The sequence below is a fragment of the Rhincodon typus genome, chromosome 21 (assembly GCF_021869965.1).
Source record: "Rhincodon typus isolate 14 chromosome 21, sRhiTyp1.1, whole genome shotgun sequence".
Taxonomy (NCBI): domain Eukaryota; kingdom Metazoa; phylum Chordata; class Chondrichthyes; order Orectolobiformes; family Rhincodontidae; genus Rhincodon; species Rhincodon typus.
The window spans coordinates 35092740-35109062 of NC_063352.1; the positions used below are offsets into that span (position 1 = coordinate 35092740).

The 16323-nt window shown below is 40.3% G+C and overlaps 1 protein-coding gene across 1 annotated transcript in view; it reads right to left on the minus strand.

Moving 5' to 3' along the window:
- Positions 1 to 564: 564 nt before the first annotated feature.
- Positions 565 to 16323, minus strand: part of nlrc3 (NLR family, CARD domain containing 3) — a 54584-nt gene continuing 38825 nt past the window's right edge. The window contains exons 13-19 of the mRNA XM_048609509.1: positions 14507 to 14590; positions 12683 to 12766; positions 12254 to 12337; positions 11376 to 11459; positions 4995 to 5078; positions 3511 to 3594; positions 565 to 3057 (exon numbers count right to left, since the gene is read on the minus strand). Coding sequence (XP_048465466.1) covers positions 2967 to 3057; positions 3511 to 3594; positions 4995 to 5078; positions 11376 to 11459; positions 12254 to 12337; positions 12683 to 12766; positions 14507 to 14590 — 595 coding nt within the window. The 3' untranslated portion in view covers positions 565 to 2966. The remainder of the gene's footprint in view (positions 3058 to 3510; positions 3595 to 4994; positions 5079 to 11375; positions 11460 to 12253; positions 12338 to 12682; positions 12767 to 14506; positions 14591 to 16323) is intronic.

The following is a 16323-nucleotide window of genomic DNA, read 5'->3' on the forward strand; positions in this document are numbered from 1 at the left end:
CCTAGACCCTTCTTCAGAAATGAAGGGTCTAGGCCCGAAACGTCAGCTTTCCTGCTCCTCTGCTGCTTGGCCTGCTGTGTTCATCCAGCTCTACACCTTGTTATCTCGGATTCTCCAGCATCTGCAGTTCCTACTATCTCTATAATATTGTTAGCCCATTTTCTATTAACCAAAATATCATTATGATCTATGAATGACTTGTAAATAGTGTCATACAGCATGGAAACAGTTCCTTTGGGTCAACTCATGCCAACCATGTTTCCCAAACTAAACTAGTCCCATTTTCCTGAATTTGGCCCATACCCCTCTAAATGTTTTCTATTTGTGTACCTGTCCAAACGTCTTTTAAATATTATAAATGCATCTGCATCTACCACTTCCTCTGGTAGTTCATTTCATATGCGCACCACCTTCTGTGTGAAAACTTGCCCCTCAGATTCCTTTTAAATCTTTCCCTTCTCACCTTAAACTTATGCTTTCTAGTTTTGAACTCCCCTACCCTAGTTACATCCTTGTAAACCTTTTCTGCACCTTTTCCAATTTAATAACATCTTTCCTATAGCAAGGCAACTAGAACTGTACACAGTATTCCAAAAATGGTCCCACCAATATCCTGTACAGCCGCAACATTCCAATGCTCAATGCTCTGACAAATGTACATGAACCCTTAGGTCTCCGTTTCTCAAGGCTCCTACTATTATCTGTGTAAGTGCTGCCCAAGTTTGTCTTATCAAAATGCAACACGTTGCATTTATCCTATCCAAATTAAACTCGATCTGCCACTCCTTGGCCCATTGACCCAGCTGATTAAGATCCCGTTGCACTCTTAGATAACCTTCTTCACTGTTCACTATATCACCAATTTTGGTGTCACCCGCAAACTTAATAACCATGCTTCCTATATTCTTATATAAAATGACAAACAATAGTGGACTCAGCACCAGTCCTTGAATACATGATTGTATGAGTGCTATGTCTGAAAGCAGGTGCTTGGCTCATTGTTTGCTCATGCTTTGACCTTAGCCAATCCTTTGACAATTTTTTTGGTCATGTTTTGGCATTGCCTTCTACTGTTGGTGGCAAGATAGGAGACAGGTCCCAAGTCTATCTCTGCAAAAAATGGGAATCAATTCCATGCCATTTGAGTGTGAACCACATACTAGCCAACAGAACTAACAGTTCCCTGTTCACAAGCAGAACAGTGTAAAGTAGAAAGATTTCACACAAGGAGTATGGGGCAGAAACAAACACAGTTTTAGCACTGGAGTCACAGCAGCTTGAGCTGAGAGGCAGAAATTGAATACCATCATCATCCCACCACCCTCACACTTCAATGCTGAATTTGTTTTATTGGTGCATTTTCTGAAAAAAAAAAGAGATAAATAAAACTTTACACTGTAAAATCTTCCTTATATTGTAAATAATATATATACACATACAAAACTATTGTTATCAAAACCTCCTACCTACTCACTGCTACTCTGCACAGCCTCAAACAATAACTGGTCATGCTGAGTTTTACAAAAAGTTGCAATAATTAATGGAAGAAGATGGAAACCAAATCACAAACTGGCTTCTGATAGACCAGAGGATTACAGCAAATGTCTGCAATACTCAAACTTGTGGATCTTGTCCATGAGGAGTTAGAGAACATATTTGTTTACAATGGACTGACAAAATGGTCATAAGAAAGGAGAAAGCCATTCCTCTCACGTCCTTGCTGGTTCCCTGCAGAGCAATTCCCTCATCTTTTGCCCTTCTTCCTGACATTGTTTTCCCTTCAGATATTGATCCAATTCTTCTCTGAAAGCCACAATTGAATCTGCCTCTACCACACTATCAGGCAGTGAATTCTGAGCGTAACTGTGTATAAAAAAGCTTTTCCTTGTTTTTCTTGCCAATCACCTTAAATTTGGATCTTGACTTTTCTACAAATACAATCAGCTTCTAATGTGTCTAGTGAGTTTTTAATGTCTCAATACCACATCTCTTCTCAATCTTCTCACAAGGAGAACAGCCTCAGCTTCTGCACCCCCTCTAAATGTTGTCAAATCCTTCCTAAAGTGTGATGCCCAGGATTGGACACAATACTCCAGTTGAGGCTGACCAGTGTTTCACACAAGTTTTTCATTTCTCCTTGTATTTTTCAACCGATGTCTCTATCTATAAAGCCAGAATCTTGATGCTTCATTAATGACATTCTTACCCTGCCACTTTCAATGATGTGTACATATAGCCCCAGTTCCCACTGCTCTTCCACTACCCCCCCTCAATTTTTAAAATGATACTCTTTATATTCTTTCTCCCTGTTTTTCCTATATAAGTTAATCCAAGAAAAATTCAGATCGCCATATGGTTTAACTTGTCTTAACATTACTGCTGATCATGGGAAATAGTCCTTTGGATTTATTTATGAATGATAATTAACCACAATTCTGCTCTATGACAACCTTATTGGGTTTGTGGTGTTAAAACACTGTTCCTATGCTTTTGATGCCATGGGGCTACAAACAGCATCAGCACCAGTCATACAGTGCCCAGTCCAATAAGTTAAATTATTCAGACAGGTGAAAACAGAAAACAAAATGTTGTTATAGGCTGCATTTGGGACAATGTTAGGTTAACCTTTTCACAGGGTTTGAATTTGAAATAATTATTTCATGTGTAGTCACTTCAATGATGTTATCCACTCCTGTCAATGGGAACATCCTTATACTCATTAGTATCTGTGTGTGGTTTTTTATAGTGGGGGGAAAGAGGTGGACACCACCTTCTGCATATGTCCCAGAAAGTCTGAAGAAATGGGGATCACCACACTGTGCCCACCTAGCAGAGACATCATGGCCTGTCCAGTGATCAACTCAAAATGTACGAAGCATTTGAGTGCAATGGAATGTGTTAGGGAAGGAAGATGGTACTCTGAGCCGGTCAATACTGCTTGGATTCCAATACAGACTATTCTTAGTTCATATTTCAACAACACATTGCGGTGACTTGCTTCTTATTTCAGCAGCGATGACCTTTGCTCCCGATTCTCCAATCCTGTTGCCCTGGAGACTGCAAGAGAAAAAAAACCAATGGAATGAAATGTCACAGTGTTGTGTTCTTTAAGGTTTGGGGTGCATCTAGAAGGGAGAGGAGAACCTAATTTGTAACAGAATGTATGTAGCAGGACTATTGCTTAATCAAATTATCACCATCACGTGTCCACGGTCAAAATTGCTTGCCATGATACCGAGGAAGCAGAAGGCCTGGGATGTTGTTAAAGATTGGCATCATTATTTAACAGCCCTGTTAGCCGTGATGTTTGTGATACTCTGATGTGGATTTAGCTGTAAATGGCATCAAACCAATTATTCACCACTTCTCACTGGTGCACTGGTATGTGTGATACCAGTGAGGCACTTCTGTTGGTAACTTTACTCTTTGGCTATTTTGGGAACCTCAAGAGAGGCAGAGGGACAAAGCAAATTTAAAATAGGTTAGAAGAAGAGCAAAAGTGACACTCACTTGATGTGGCTGAGGCTGCGGTTGTATTTCAAAGCAATTGCAATGCACATTGCCCCATCAAGTCCCAAGGAATTTTCTTGAAGGCTGCAAAAGAAAAACACAGAAACTAAATTATTTATTCAAGTAAATAAATAAAGGAGCATTCCAACAGTCAGTGAATGGCAAAGCCCACAATGCATCACTTATCTCAGAGCCAAACCAAGATTGCATTTAAGGCTAAGACTTGCAGGTTTAGTTTGCTCTATGTGCAAGTGACTCAAGATCTTGAGTTAAGGCTAAATGCCACTTTCACAGATTATTTTCATTGTCCATCACCAAAATTTGCACAATTGTTTAGTCTCTGACTCAACATGTCAAAAATAGAATTCTGGCAACATACAGAAGGCAATCAGCAACCACCCTCTGAACTTAAAATATCAGCCTCTCTTTGTCCTTGCCAGATGCTGACCCACTGAGTATTTTCAGCATTTCATGTTTTTATATATTGAGTGCTCAATGCACAAGGACAAACCTGAGCCAGCAACCACAGGATATGAATTCAAGTCCCAACATTAACTGTGATACTGAATTCAAGAAATCTGATCATCTGTGAATTAGTATCAGTAAAAGTGACCACAAAACTGTTTGGATTTTCCTAAAGGTCCAACTGGTTCCTTAATGCCCTTCAAGAAAGGCAACCTCCTATTCTAACTCCTCTGAGTGATATTAGAATTAGAATTAGATTTATTGTCACATGCACTCATGAGTGCAGTGAAAAGTTTACAAAGTCACCACTTAGAGCTATTTTAGGTACAAAAAAGGTATTTAGGTACAGTTCTTAAGAATAAATTAGAAAAATAGAGAAATAAAACGTTCAGCATTACAGTCCTTCAAGCGGACTGTGCCACGACTTGCCTCCAGACTGCTCCAACAATATTTGGTTAACTCTCAACAGCCTTCAAGTTAACTAAATTTGGGCAATAAATATTCCCAGAAATACCTGGTAGTGAGTAAAAGTGTCAGTGTGATTTGCTTCATGGCAATTTCACTGCTCAGAAAGTCATCCTAGAATTTGAGCACAAGATCTTAAAACAGCCCTACAATGCTGTACTGAGGTGCTGTATTGTCAGTGGTGCTCTAACGTATTAAACTGACTTTCAGCATATCTAGACACCATTCAGAGCAGAGGGTTAAGATGTACAGGTCGCACTCCAAATATTCAGCTCATTTCTATTTTGTAGAATCCTGCTATGTTTGTTGATTATGACGTGTCTCTTCCCTTTCAACACGAGTCACTGTGTGGAGCAGATAAATCTGTCTCTCAGTCATTGCCCAGTATTGTCACAGCAACTCTTCACACTGCTGGATACTACCTCTTGCCCACCATGTTTTCCCGAAGACTGAAGTAGACGAGACAGATACTACACCTCAGGGCAGTTACGTTTCATTCAAGTACTTTTTCCAAGGATATAGGTTAAATTGCAAATCATGAATTATGTACATACTTGAGAGTTTGGAGGCTGTTGTTGACTTTCAAACCGTTAGCGATCGCCTTTGCCCCAGCTACACCCACCATGTTTCCTCGGAGACTGAAAGAAGAAATGAGAAAAACATTACGGTCAGAGGATCTGGGTATTGTCAAATGGCACACACACTTGCACAGACTCCCTTAATTTTTTTTTTTGGGATTTGGCATTTCTTGCCCATCCCTAAATTGCCCTTGAGATGATGGTGGTGATGAGCTGCCTTCTTGAACCGCTGCATTCCTCCTGCTGTAGGTTGACTCACAATACTATTAGGGCTGACAATGTGATGAAACACTAACAAGGCTTTAAGATAAACTTGGGTAGGTTGATCTATATCCTTCCATACTCTCACCGACCCTCCACTATCTGTCCCACAATCTACTGCTCTATTGCAGGTACTGTGGAGTCAACCACTACCAGCAAGTGGTTGTGGGTAGAGTGCTGCACCCAATCCTCTTTGCTACCTTTTAATTAAGAAATGAACAGTAATAGTTTAGACAGACCTTAATGGGCAACATAACAAAACATCAAGATGCCAATGGAAACAATCTTCCTTTCCATTCTTAAACAAAACTTTAATTGGATTATACAGCCCTTGGTGGAGGAACAATCCTCTTTTCTAGGTATTTTCTAATCAACTTGTTCAAACATATTATGATACACTTCTGGAACTGGGACCTGAACCTGGGTCTTTCAGCTCAGAGGTGGGACACTACTAATGCATCACAAAATCCCTACTTAACTAACCTAACTACCACAATTTCTTAAGTAGATTATTTTTTCAAATCAACATGTTCGTTAGGCATAACACATGTCTGAAGCAGGACAGACTTAAACCCAGGCCTTCTGGCCCAGAAGGTGGGATACTACCATTGCACCATAAGAGTCCTTGGAATGGGGTCAGTGTCTGTTTCTTAACAGTCATCCAATCTGTCTGAGTTCAGACATGTGTTTGTCAGGATCCTTTCCTTGTGCAGACACTAATCCCCTCACTGTGGAAAAACCTAGTTATTATTAATATTTAAATTGATTTTCTAATCAACCCAGAGATGTTATTACATCTCCACCGGAGAAGTGTGACTTGAACCCAGGTCTCTAGGCCCCAGAGGCAGGGTCACTACTACTGTGCTGCAAGAGACCATTGGAGCAGGACATAGTTATTTTATAAATCAACTGGTTCAGAGATGCTAATGACACATGTCTGGAACAAGTAGGACTTGAATACTGGTTCAAAAGGGTCTTTTTGGTTAAGATTCATTTGAGGTTCAACATTAACAAGATATAGGCTATTGAGTAACACAAGTCATATTGGTCTGGTAGGTACATAACTAAGACTATCAAGAGATAATTATGACATATGTCTCCATCAGAATCTCAAGCTACATTCACCACCACCCCGCCAAACCACTGAGAATGTTTTCAGAACGGGTAGAGCTTAATGCAATCTCCAACATTAACTGTTTAAGAATATTACCTATTACAATATCTCCCTCCCCAAACATTTTTTGCTAATAGAAAACATTTATACATTTGGATATGTAACCATATTTACATTTACAAAGACTCCATTTCTCCAGGTCTCTTGACTTCACACATTCAGAATGTCTAGAGTTATCACTGTTCTTCCAGAACACATTCCCTCCAGACTTGGATAATCAGTAGGTTCTTTGTCTTGAGGAATGTTGGCCTTGACGCTGATCTTTACCTTGATTGGTTCATAATAAATAAAGATCCTTCAGTAGAGAAATTCTTTTATTACTCCATAACGCCATCTGGAGGACCTTTAATCTCATTAGTTTCCATTATGGGAATAAGATGGCTGCTCGGTGGAAGCAAGTACTTTATTGTTTACAGCATCCTGGATTTTGGAACCAGTTAGTTTCTCCTTAACCATGTCCTGAACCTGTGGATACTGGTCTGGCTTCCATGATGTGGTATGCAGCTCATCTTCATTTTGTGCAAGCAAATTTTCATTCTCAATCTGCTGATATACCTATGTTGAAGTATGCAAGCACTTTGACTTGTCAAAAAAGTGCCACGTCTTTGTTTGCCCTTTGAAGATGTGTTCCTGGTACACTGGATATCTTCACATACTTAGTCTTGTTACTATTGCTTACTTAGTATCATCTTTGTCACTTACACAGATCATTCTTCTAGGAAGGATGAAATGTTGCTCTTGAACTTGTCATCTGATCATCAAATATAAAAACTAAATCTGCTGTATCAATTTGTTCACTATACTGTTTTGCTATCTGAACAACTTTAGTTAAAGACTTGCCAATGAGCTTATGTAAATTGTACAGTCCGTCTTGTTTTCGGGATTTGCTTCTTCTGATCTTTCTTCAATGATAGGTCTGTTTTACAATCCTGTCTGATCACAGATTTCACAGTAAGTTGCGAGATCTTCAATCTCTCTTGAGATCGCTAACCACAGACCACTGCCTGACCTTTGCCCCTACATCTGGCAATGCCATAGTATCCCAGTGTATTTTTTTTCCAAGACATCTTCCTGAAAGGATGCTGGAATAACTAGTCTTTGGTCATGCATTAGTATTCATCTATTTCAAAATGTTCAATGATCAAAGTCTGTGTTCTCAGCCGACTCACTGGATGTTTGGTCTGGCTATTCTTTAATGCAATGCCTGCAAATGGTAGTACACTCTTGATTCTTTTGTTTTTGTTGAATTGCATGAGTCTTTTCTTGGCTTTCTGGTCACTGGTTCTTCTCTGCCATACAAAACATTTATTGATGCCGTCATAGGTAATTTCATGGATTCTCTCTTCTTTTTGAGTTCCATCGTGAATCTAGGAAGCACATTGAGATCTTCTGCCAGTTGACCTTTGGCTGTTATGCAGAAGCTGTAATTTCCGTTTCTTTAGGCATGGTATTTAATCTGATAGAGCAGTGACATTCACCGTTGTATCAAGCTTAAATTAATTAGATGTCAAACTGAAGTCAATATCAACTCCACTGTCCCAGCCCACCTCGATCCCCTACAATTTGCCTACCGATACAACAGGTCCACAGAGGATGCCATTTCCCTAGCCCTGCACTCATCCCTGGAGCATCTGGGCATCAAAGGCACCTACATCAGACTCCAGCTCATTGACTACAGTTCCACCTTCAACACCATTATCCCCTCCAGACTGATCTCAAAACTCCATGACCTTGGTCTCAGCTCCGCCTTCTGCAACTGGATCCTCTGCGGCCTGTGGGTCAGAAAGCTATCAATGAAGATAGGTAAGTGCACCTCCTCCACAATAATACTCAACGCTGGAGATCCCCCACCCCAAGGACACATCCTCAGTCCCCTTCTATATTCCCTTTAGACCTAGGACTGTGTTGTCAAATTCCAAATGAACACCATCTACAAGTTCACTGACAACACCACTTTAGTGGAACGGATATCTAACAACGACTAGTCAAACTACAGAAGGGAGATAGAGGGCTTGGTGATGTGGTGCAATGAAAACAATCTGTCTCACTGACAAAACTAAAGAACAGATGATCGGCTTCAGAAAGGAGGAGAACACGCCCCATCCACATCAACGGAACTGAGGTTGAGAGGGTGGACAGCATCAAGTTCCTTGGAGTGACGATAACCGACAAGCTGTCCTGGACTTCCCATGTAGATGTGACAGTCAAGAAGGCACAACAACACCCCTTCTTCCTCAGGCAGCTCAGGAAATTTGTAATGTCGATAAAGCCCCTCAACTTCTCCAGATGCACCATTGAAAGCATGTCCAGGTGCATAACGGTCTGGTATGACAACTGCTCCACCCAGGACCGTAAGAAACCACAGAAGGCTTGCTGCCGTGGAAGAGCTGCCAACATCAAAGACCCATCGCACCCCGGTAATGATCTCCTACAACCTCTTCCATCAGGCAGAAGATACGGAAGTCTGAACACTCACGAGCAGGTTCAGGAACAGCTTCTTCCTGGCCGTTATCAACCTGATAAATGGACTCTCTAGTCTCAAATCACACTGATTTTGCTAACGTTGATCTCACCTAGCACATGCCCTGTGCAATGTAACCTGTATGCCTCTAAGTCTTTTTGATCTGTACATCCTTTCCTTACTATGATCTGCTTGTACTGCTCGTAAACAAAGCTTTTCACTATATATTGGTACACGTAACAATAAATAAATCAAAATCAATCAGATGCATCACTGATTTTCCTTTAGAATGCTTTGGATATCTTTTCTAATGATAATGGTTCCACCTTATTAACACCTTTACCTGAATAAGCATTTGGCATTTTACTGCTGTAGAAGTTGTGTCCTACTTCTGTACATCTTTTGGAAGTGACCTATAGATGTTGCGTTCTTTTGTCTTGGTTGGGTACTGCTTGTGCCTGTGAAACTGCTTTGTACCACACTGACTCATTTTATCTGACATTTGGCCTGGCCTAAAGACGTGTCTTTAGAGTGCATAAGGTGGATTATAATTATAGAAAGTGGATGGATTCAATGATAAAATTGTCATTCTCCGAGTTTGTCATCTGAGAATCTCCTGGTTTCTGCTTCCAAAGTCAAGTCTTCTTTGGACTTTAATACACCCGACAAAGACTTATCAATAATTCCAACAACAATTCTCTCATCTGCATTCTGATTTCAAAGCTCCATAGTCACAGATTTCCATTAATCTAGACTAGAGAGATTATTAATATAGTTATCTACAGATGCTCATGGATGCTGAATTGTTCTGTTAAACCTTGCTTTTTCAAGAATTCTGTTCCTTCTCAGGTTAAAGTCATTGTAAAAAAGTTAAAAGAATTGCAGAGTTATCTGTGCCTTTTATATTTTTGCAAATTATAACAACAACACCTGTATATCCTCATACAATACTGTCATTTATTTTTTCAGCTTGAGGTATAGTATTAATGTTGAAGTAATTCTATATCTAAATAATGGTTTTCTCCAAGATTCCAATCTTGTGTTTTATCTGGCCTACCTCTTATACTGAGTCTGTGTAGTATTATTATTAACCACACGTTCTTAATATGATTATTTATTCTTCACATTAGAAGCTATATTAAATTCTTCAGTATCTAAATTCTGTTGTATTAAAGACTACAAACCTTTTAACTTTGCAGTAAACCAAAGCTGTTTTATCCTTTTTTCTTGGAAGATTTTTTTTTACACCTGTAAGCAGCAATGCTGTTTTTATTTTCTTCATTTTACCATCTTCTAAACTGTGCAATAAAGCAATGCTCTCAGAAGGTAGTGAATCTGTGGAGTTCTTTACTACAAAGGACTGTTGAGACTGGGCCATTAAAGTATATTCAAGGCTGCGAGAGACAAATTTTTAAACAGTAAGGGAATCAAGGGTTATAGAGAAAAGACAGGAAAATGGGGTTGAGGCATATTGGATCAACCATGATCTCTTTGAAAGGCAGAGCAAAATCGATGGGCTGAATGGCCGACTTCTCTCTTACATCTCATGCAGTTAAAGTGGCAGAGTATTTAAGAAGTTGTAAATTCACTTGTCATCTGAATATCTTTTCTCGTAGGTCCAGTGGATATCTTATTCCATTGTTCCCTTGTGATACATAAGTTACGACGCCTACTAGTGATCACTATATTGTATGTGCGGCTGGACCAACCACTACCATCACTTAGTTGAGGCCGAATGCTGCCACCAGTCCTCCATACTACATTGGGTCTAGGGGCCTATTTGCTTAATACTGGTAGAATATTACCTACTACTGACTCTTAACAAGGAGGGACACTTGTCTGTGCAAAAATGTTGGATGTAAGAAGAAAGACTATCAGGAGACAATTGAGAAATTGGTCTCCATTGGGATTTCGAGTTTGAATCCTGTTGGAGTTTAATGTAGTCTATAGCATTAACCCTTTTGGAATTATTACCTTCTACAAAACCGATTTCTTTTCAAGTTCCCTTAAACTCACTTAACCCTTTCTCTTTATTATTTCATTATCCAGGGACACAATTATCTCATCTTCCCAAATATTATATTGGATTCAATAGGAATTTATTCCATTTGCATGCCATCTCCATCCTAATAACTTCCCTTCTTAACCTTATTAGCATCCTTAAGTATTTGAACTCTTCAGCTCCCGACAATTATCCTTGATCAGTCCTAATATAATCTCTGATCGGAGTGAAACATTTACACATTTCCGAAAGGAAAAGACAATTTTCTGAACCTCTATCAGGAGTTGAATTCCTGATCCTCAAATCTCCAAGAAGAAATTATCTTCTTATAATCCAGTGCTCAAAACTGAAATCAGTGCCCTTGTCAGTTTTTAATCAACGCCTACACAACTCGTAGAAAATGGCCCCCTCTGTATAAGTGAATGCTAAATGTTCAGCAGTATCATTAGTTGTACTCACTCCAGAGTTGTCAAGCTGTTATTCACCAGCAAAGCATCAGCCAAGGCCTTTGCACCTCTCACACTCACTGACGTCCCCTGTAGGCTAGGATAAAAGAGACTAAATTAATTACATTAGGATCATGTTCATCTGAATGCAAACTACAATTGCAGGACACATCAGATCAGTGGCTGGAAACACTCTTCCCACATGCATTGTCAGGTCCAGGAAGTAATTCTGATTTCATAGAGATTGGATGTCACCATGGCAATCACTTTACAGCAATCATGGACACCATTCCCTTCCAGATTCAAATTCTATGTAACATTTATCATTTTAACTTAACCTGGGTGTACATTACAAGAATCAAACTTCACCTTATCTTACCCAACACACAGCCCACTATCAGATCCACATTCAACAAATAGCATCCTACACAAAAACAAATTCTTCCAGAATAATGTGTAAGAAAGTGATGATGCTTAGCACCTCTGTGATCAGTAGTAGTGATTAAATGATACACTGTACTCTTGAATTGATCGGTACCTTCTTTCAGCTGATAGCAGGTAACTATTGTATTTAAAAATGGGATTTTGGGTAAATTCAGTGCTCGCAGTGAACAGCTATGGTCAAGAGAGAGTGCAGATCAGTGCATCTTTGCTGGTGTTCAGTCCTGACTCCAGCCAGACTCCCTTACAGCAGGACTCACCCAGGGTTTCTGAATTTACCTTCTACCATTTCCAGAGTTTAATCATGTTGGTTTTGTACCGGTTCTGGAGATTGCTCCCTGTAGCCTATGCACATGACTCCAGTCCATTGTGATTTTCTAACTTAGTTGGGATTTGACTTTTAAATTGAACACATTATTTCCTGTTAGCTGAAGTGAACAAGTAACTTACTACAAAGAGGTCAGCACTGAGTTATTTTTGAGTGCAGCTGAAAGAGCGATGATCCCTTCATCTCCAATGCTGTTTTCCTGAAGGCTAGAAATAATACCAAAAATTAGTGTTGAGGACATCAGCAGGAATACAAATAGGTGATAATTCTAGTCACAGTGCCTCACTCATCAAGCCGTCTCTTACTGACCTACAGTCTCACCTTCCACAAGAAGCCCAAGCAAGCATTAGAAAAGTCAAGTGTAGAAGTGACTAAAGCACGGAAATGACTTTTAGCAGTGTAGGGACTGACATAGGCTGAAATGCAGCGCAGTTCATTGATGATTGAGACCTAGAAATAGTATGAGGTTTGAGGTTTGCATTTTAGGGTTCATTTTTGACATGTGACTCTCTGGCTGTAGCTGGGAGCAGATAGGAGAGTGAGAAACTTACTCAAGGCTGGTTATGCTGTGATTGGACTGTAGTGCTTGAGCTAAAGCTTTTGCAGCTTCTGAACTGATGAAGTTCCACTGAAGACTGAAAGAGAACATGGACAGACTTTGAATAGTGAATATCCATCACATTTCACATCTGTACTCTGCAGCAATTTCACAAATGTACTTTAAATAGTGCTACAGAGTGCAAGACAGAACAAATTATCTTTATCTTATTATCTCTTTACCTTTACAACCGTCACTGGGCACATAGCGCGCCAAGTTTGGTTGCGTAAGTATGACCTCTTATTCAAATCATTTTCAAACATATACTCAGTATTTTACACTCATGGCATTGAGATCCTTCAGAAGCGTTTCTCCCTGCGACTCCTGAAACACACACTTGCAGCAATGCGCCGGCATCTTCCTTTTCTGATGAAGGGTCTAGGCCCGAAACGTCAGCCTTTCTGCTCCTATGATGCTGCTTGGGCTGCTGTGTTCATCCAGTCCTGCACCTTGTTGTCTCTGTATTTTATATTTGCTTGTCAAACTTAGCATCACCCATACTAATTGTGTGGCTATGACCTGATCTTGCATTCAGTTAAATTTTACTCATTGAACCTCTAACACCGCAAACAAACACACATGCCCTTCACTCTCAGACTCCTAGAATCATACAATCCTTACAGAAGCAGGCCATTCAGCCCATCAAGAATGCACCGACCCTCCGAACAGTAAACTCCCTACCCCCATTCTCTGTTATCCTGCATTTCCCATGACTAACCTGCACATCCCGAGGCACCTTGGGCAAATTTAGCACAGCCAATCCAGCTAATCTGCACATCTTTGAACGGTGGGAGGAAACTGGGATGCCCGGACAAAACACACACACATGGGGAGAACATGCAAACTCCACACAGACGACCAGCCGAGGGTGGAATTGAACCCAGGCCCCTGACGCTGTGAGGCAGCCATTGCAACCATTGAGCCACTGTACTACCCTATTTATGTCAACTCATTACACTGTTAACATATTAATTCTGCTCTTAACACACTCCCCTCACTGTCTCAATGCCATTAACACTACTCCACATCAATGCTCAAAATACGTGGGGTTAGCAGGTGTATTCATCCCTGAAATCCCCAAAACTCCTGGGAAAATTAACTGATGGGACCAAACAGAGAGGAGTCTCCTCCCCATAAATAGAACAAATGGTGAAGACAGTTGCTTGTCCAATCAAAGGGTTGTTCTCTCCTATCCTTGCTGCAGATAGGCTAACCAGTAAATCTATTAACAACAAATACAGAAACAAAGATCCTGTGATTGGAGAAGCAGTGAAGAGCTACTTAAGTAAGCACTGGCAATGTGGGAGTTGTAGTTCAAAAGCTTGGGGCCATGAGCCAGTTGCTGCTTTATTGATACCATGAAGTGTGGGAAGCTGCCTTTTGTGAAGGCACTCTGTCTGCTGGGTTTAGCAGGTTAAGAGGAAGGCCTTATGGGAGCTGGAGAAAACAGGGAGTTCAAAATTAAAATTCTCCTGCTCTACATACATACCATCCTTTAAAGACATACTCAATCCACGCGCACACTTCCAGTTACTTAAAACTCAGTTTCAAATTAAACCTAAACACTATTATGGAATCGAGTTTTTAAACTGTTCCCTTGTACACTTCTGTTCCTTGGTTGGTCTTTTGTTTTAACACTAGTCAAAAGAAAAATTTCCCCTATGTATGTGCTTCAGTCTCCACATTAAGAATGCTAAAGCTATGAGATCAGGACAGAGTGATACAGTGCAAATGGATCTAATGAGACAGAAATATTACAAAAAAAAATTATACTTACTGCAGAGAGGAGAGAGTTTGATTCTCTCGAATAGCTGAAGCAATTGCTGCTGTTCCTTCATCATGTAACAAGTTCGCTGTTAAACTGAGAATAATGAACAGAGTATTCAGCAGCCCTTACACTTGAAACATTATCTACATTAATTAATTCTCCAGGAGGAACAGCGCAATCTAGCATTGGGGTTTATTAAAGGACGTCTGTCACAGAAGTCAGAGATAGCAAGAACTGCAGATGCTGGAGTCAGAGATAACACATTGTGGAGCTGGAGGAACAGTAGGCCAGGCATTTGGAAACTTGGAAGTCCAGCTCCTGATGAAAACATTCCAAATCAATTTCACCAGGGTAGGAGAATGTGAGTAAGTTACAAATCATACATCCATGATTCGTGGTGGCAGCTGCTAATATAAAACAACAATTGTCACCAGTTTGTCTGATCTTGGCTAGCCAAAAGAGTGGGAAATACAACATATACAAATCAGAGCTGCAATATTTGTAAACTTTGTGGTAAACCTTCCGGGATTGCTTAGATATGGAAGATACCCTTTGGATATGGTCCCAGGAAATGTACTAGAGAGAGATAAGGTGTCCTTTAGGATATTTAAAGGTAATCATGAACATATGTAAAAGGTGCATAGTCTAATTTAAACTATCAATACAGCTGGTAGGGACCAATAAATCTAAACTCTTCAAAGAGAGCTTTCAGGTTTTTAGGGTATTTAAAACTCTTGCTGTTTAAATACTTTTTTAAAAAACACTGCAGCATTCCAAAACGTTAGTTGCTATTTTACTTTGTTTAATGACATAAGGTTAGGATTTATCATTACAAGGTTACTGCTCCATGATTGATTGTACAATCTTTCATTATCACAGTGGGATATCTCTGATTATAGAGACTTTTTGAAGTGAGACAATAAATTACAATGCTTGTTTATAGAAGAGATTGAGGCAAATTAAATTAAAGTTTAAGGGGCAGCATGGTGGCTCAGTGGTTAGCACTGCTGCCTCATAGCATCAGGGACCCGGGTTCGATTCCACCCTAGGATGACTGTCTGTGTGGAGTTTGCACATTCTCCCCGTGTCTGCGTGGGTTTCCTCCGGGTGCTCCGGTTTCCACCCATAGTCTAGTCTAAAGATGTGCAGGTTAGGGGGATTGGCCATGCTAAATTGCCCACAGTGTTCAGGAATGTGTAGGTTTTAGGGGGATGGATCTGGGTGGGATGCTTTGAGGGTTGGTGTGGACTTGTTGGGCTGTAGGGCCTGTTTCCACACTGTAGGGATTCAAAGAAAAATATAGCGAATAGTTTTTTAAATCAGTATTTTAAAATAGCAGTGTTTGCTGACACCACAACTCCATCCGAATGTTCACTTGGAAATGCACATGCACACAATTCCAGACCTGCATTCGCTGACACTGCAACTGCACCAGCATGCTCACTGTACGTCTTAGTGTCATGTGCAAAGTGCACAGCAGAAAAGACCTCCAGGGTCAAGCAGGGTGGGTTCAGAAAGATGGGTGGACGAAGGCTCGACATGGGGGAATTCAGACCAGTGGGGAATTCTCTTCCCGGGTCTCAATTTCACCCCCCTCCATCCTGGGTCCATGTTCCAGCAGAAATAGGCATGCCATTGAAACACTTAAATAAAGCTCATTCACTGTCACATGTGCAAGCATCTCCCAAGAGCATACTGCGCAAGCTCCTTGGTGTCAGCAAACGCAGTCTTTTAAAATATTGAATTCATCAGCAGATGATTAAGGACTTTACTTTGTCTTTTTCCATTTAATATTTGCAACAGTTTCTGTTTTTATTTAAGTTTTC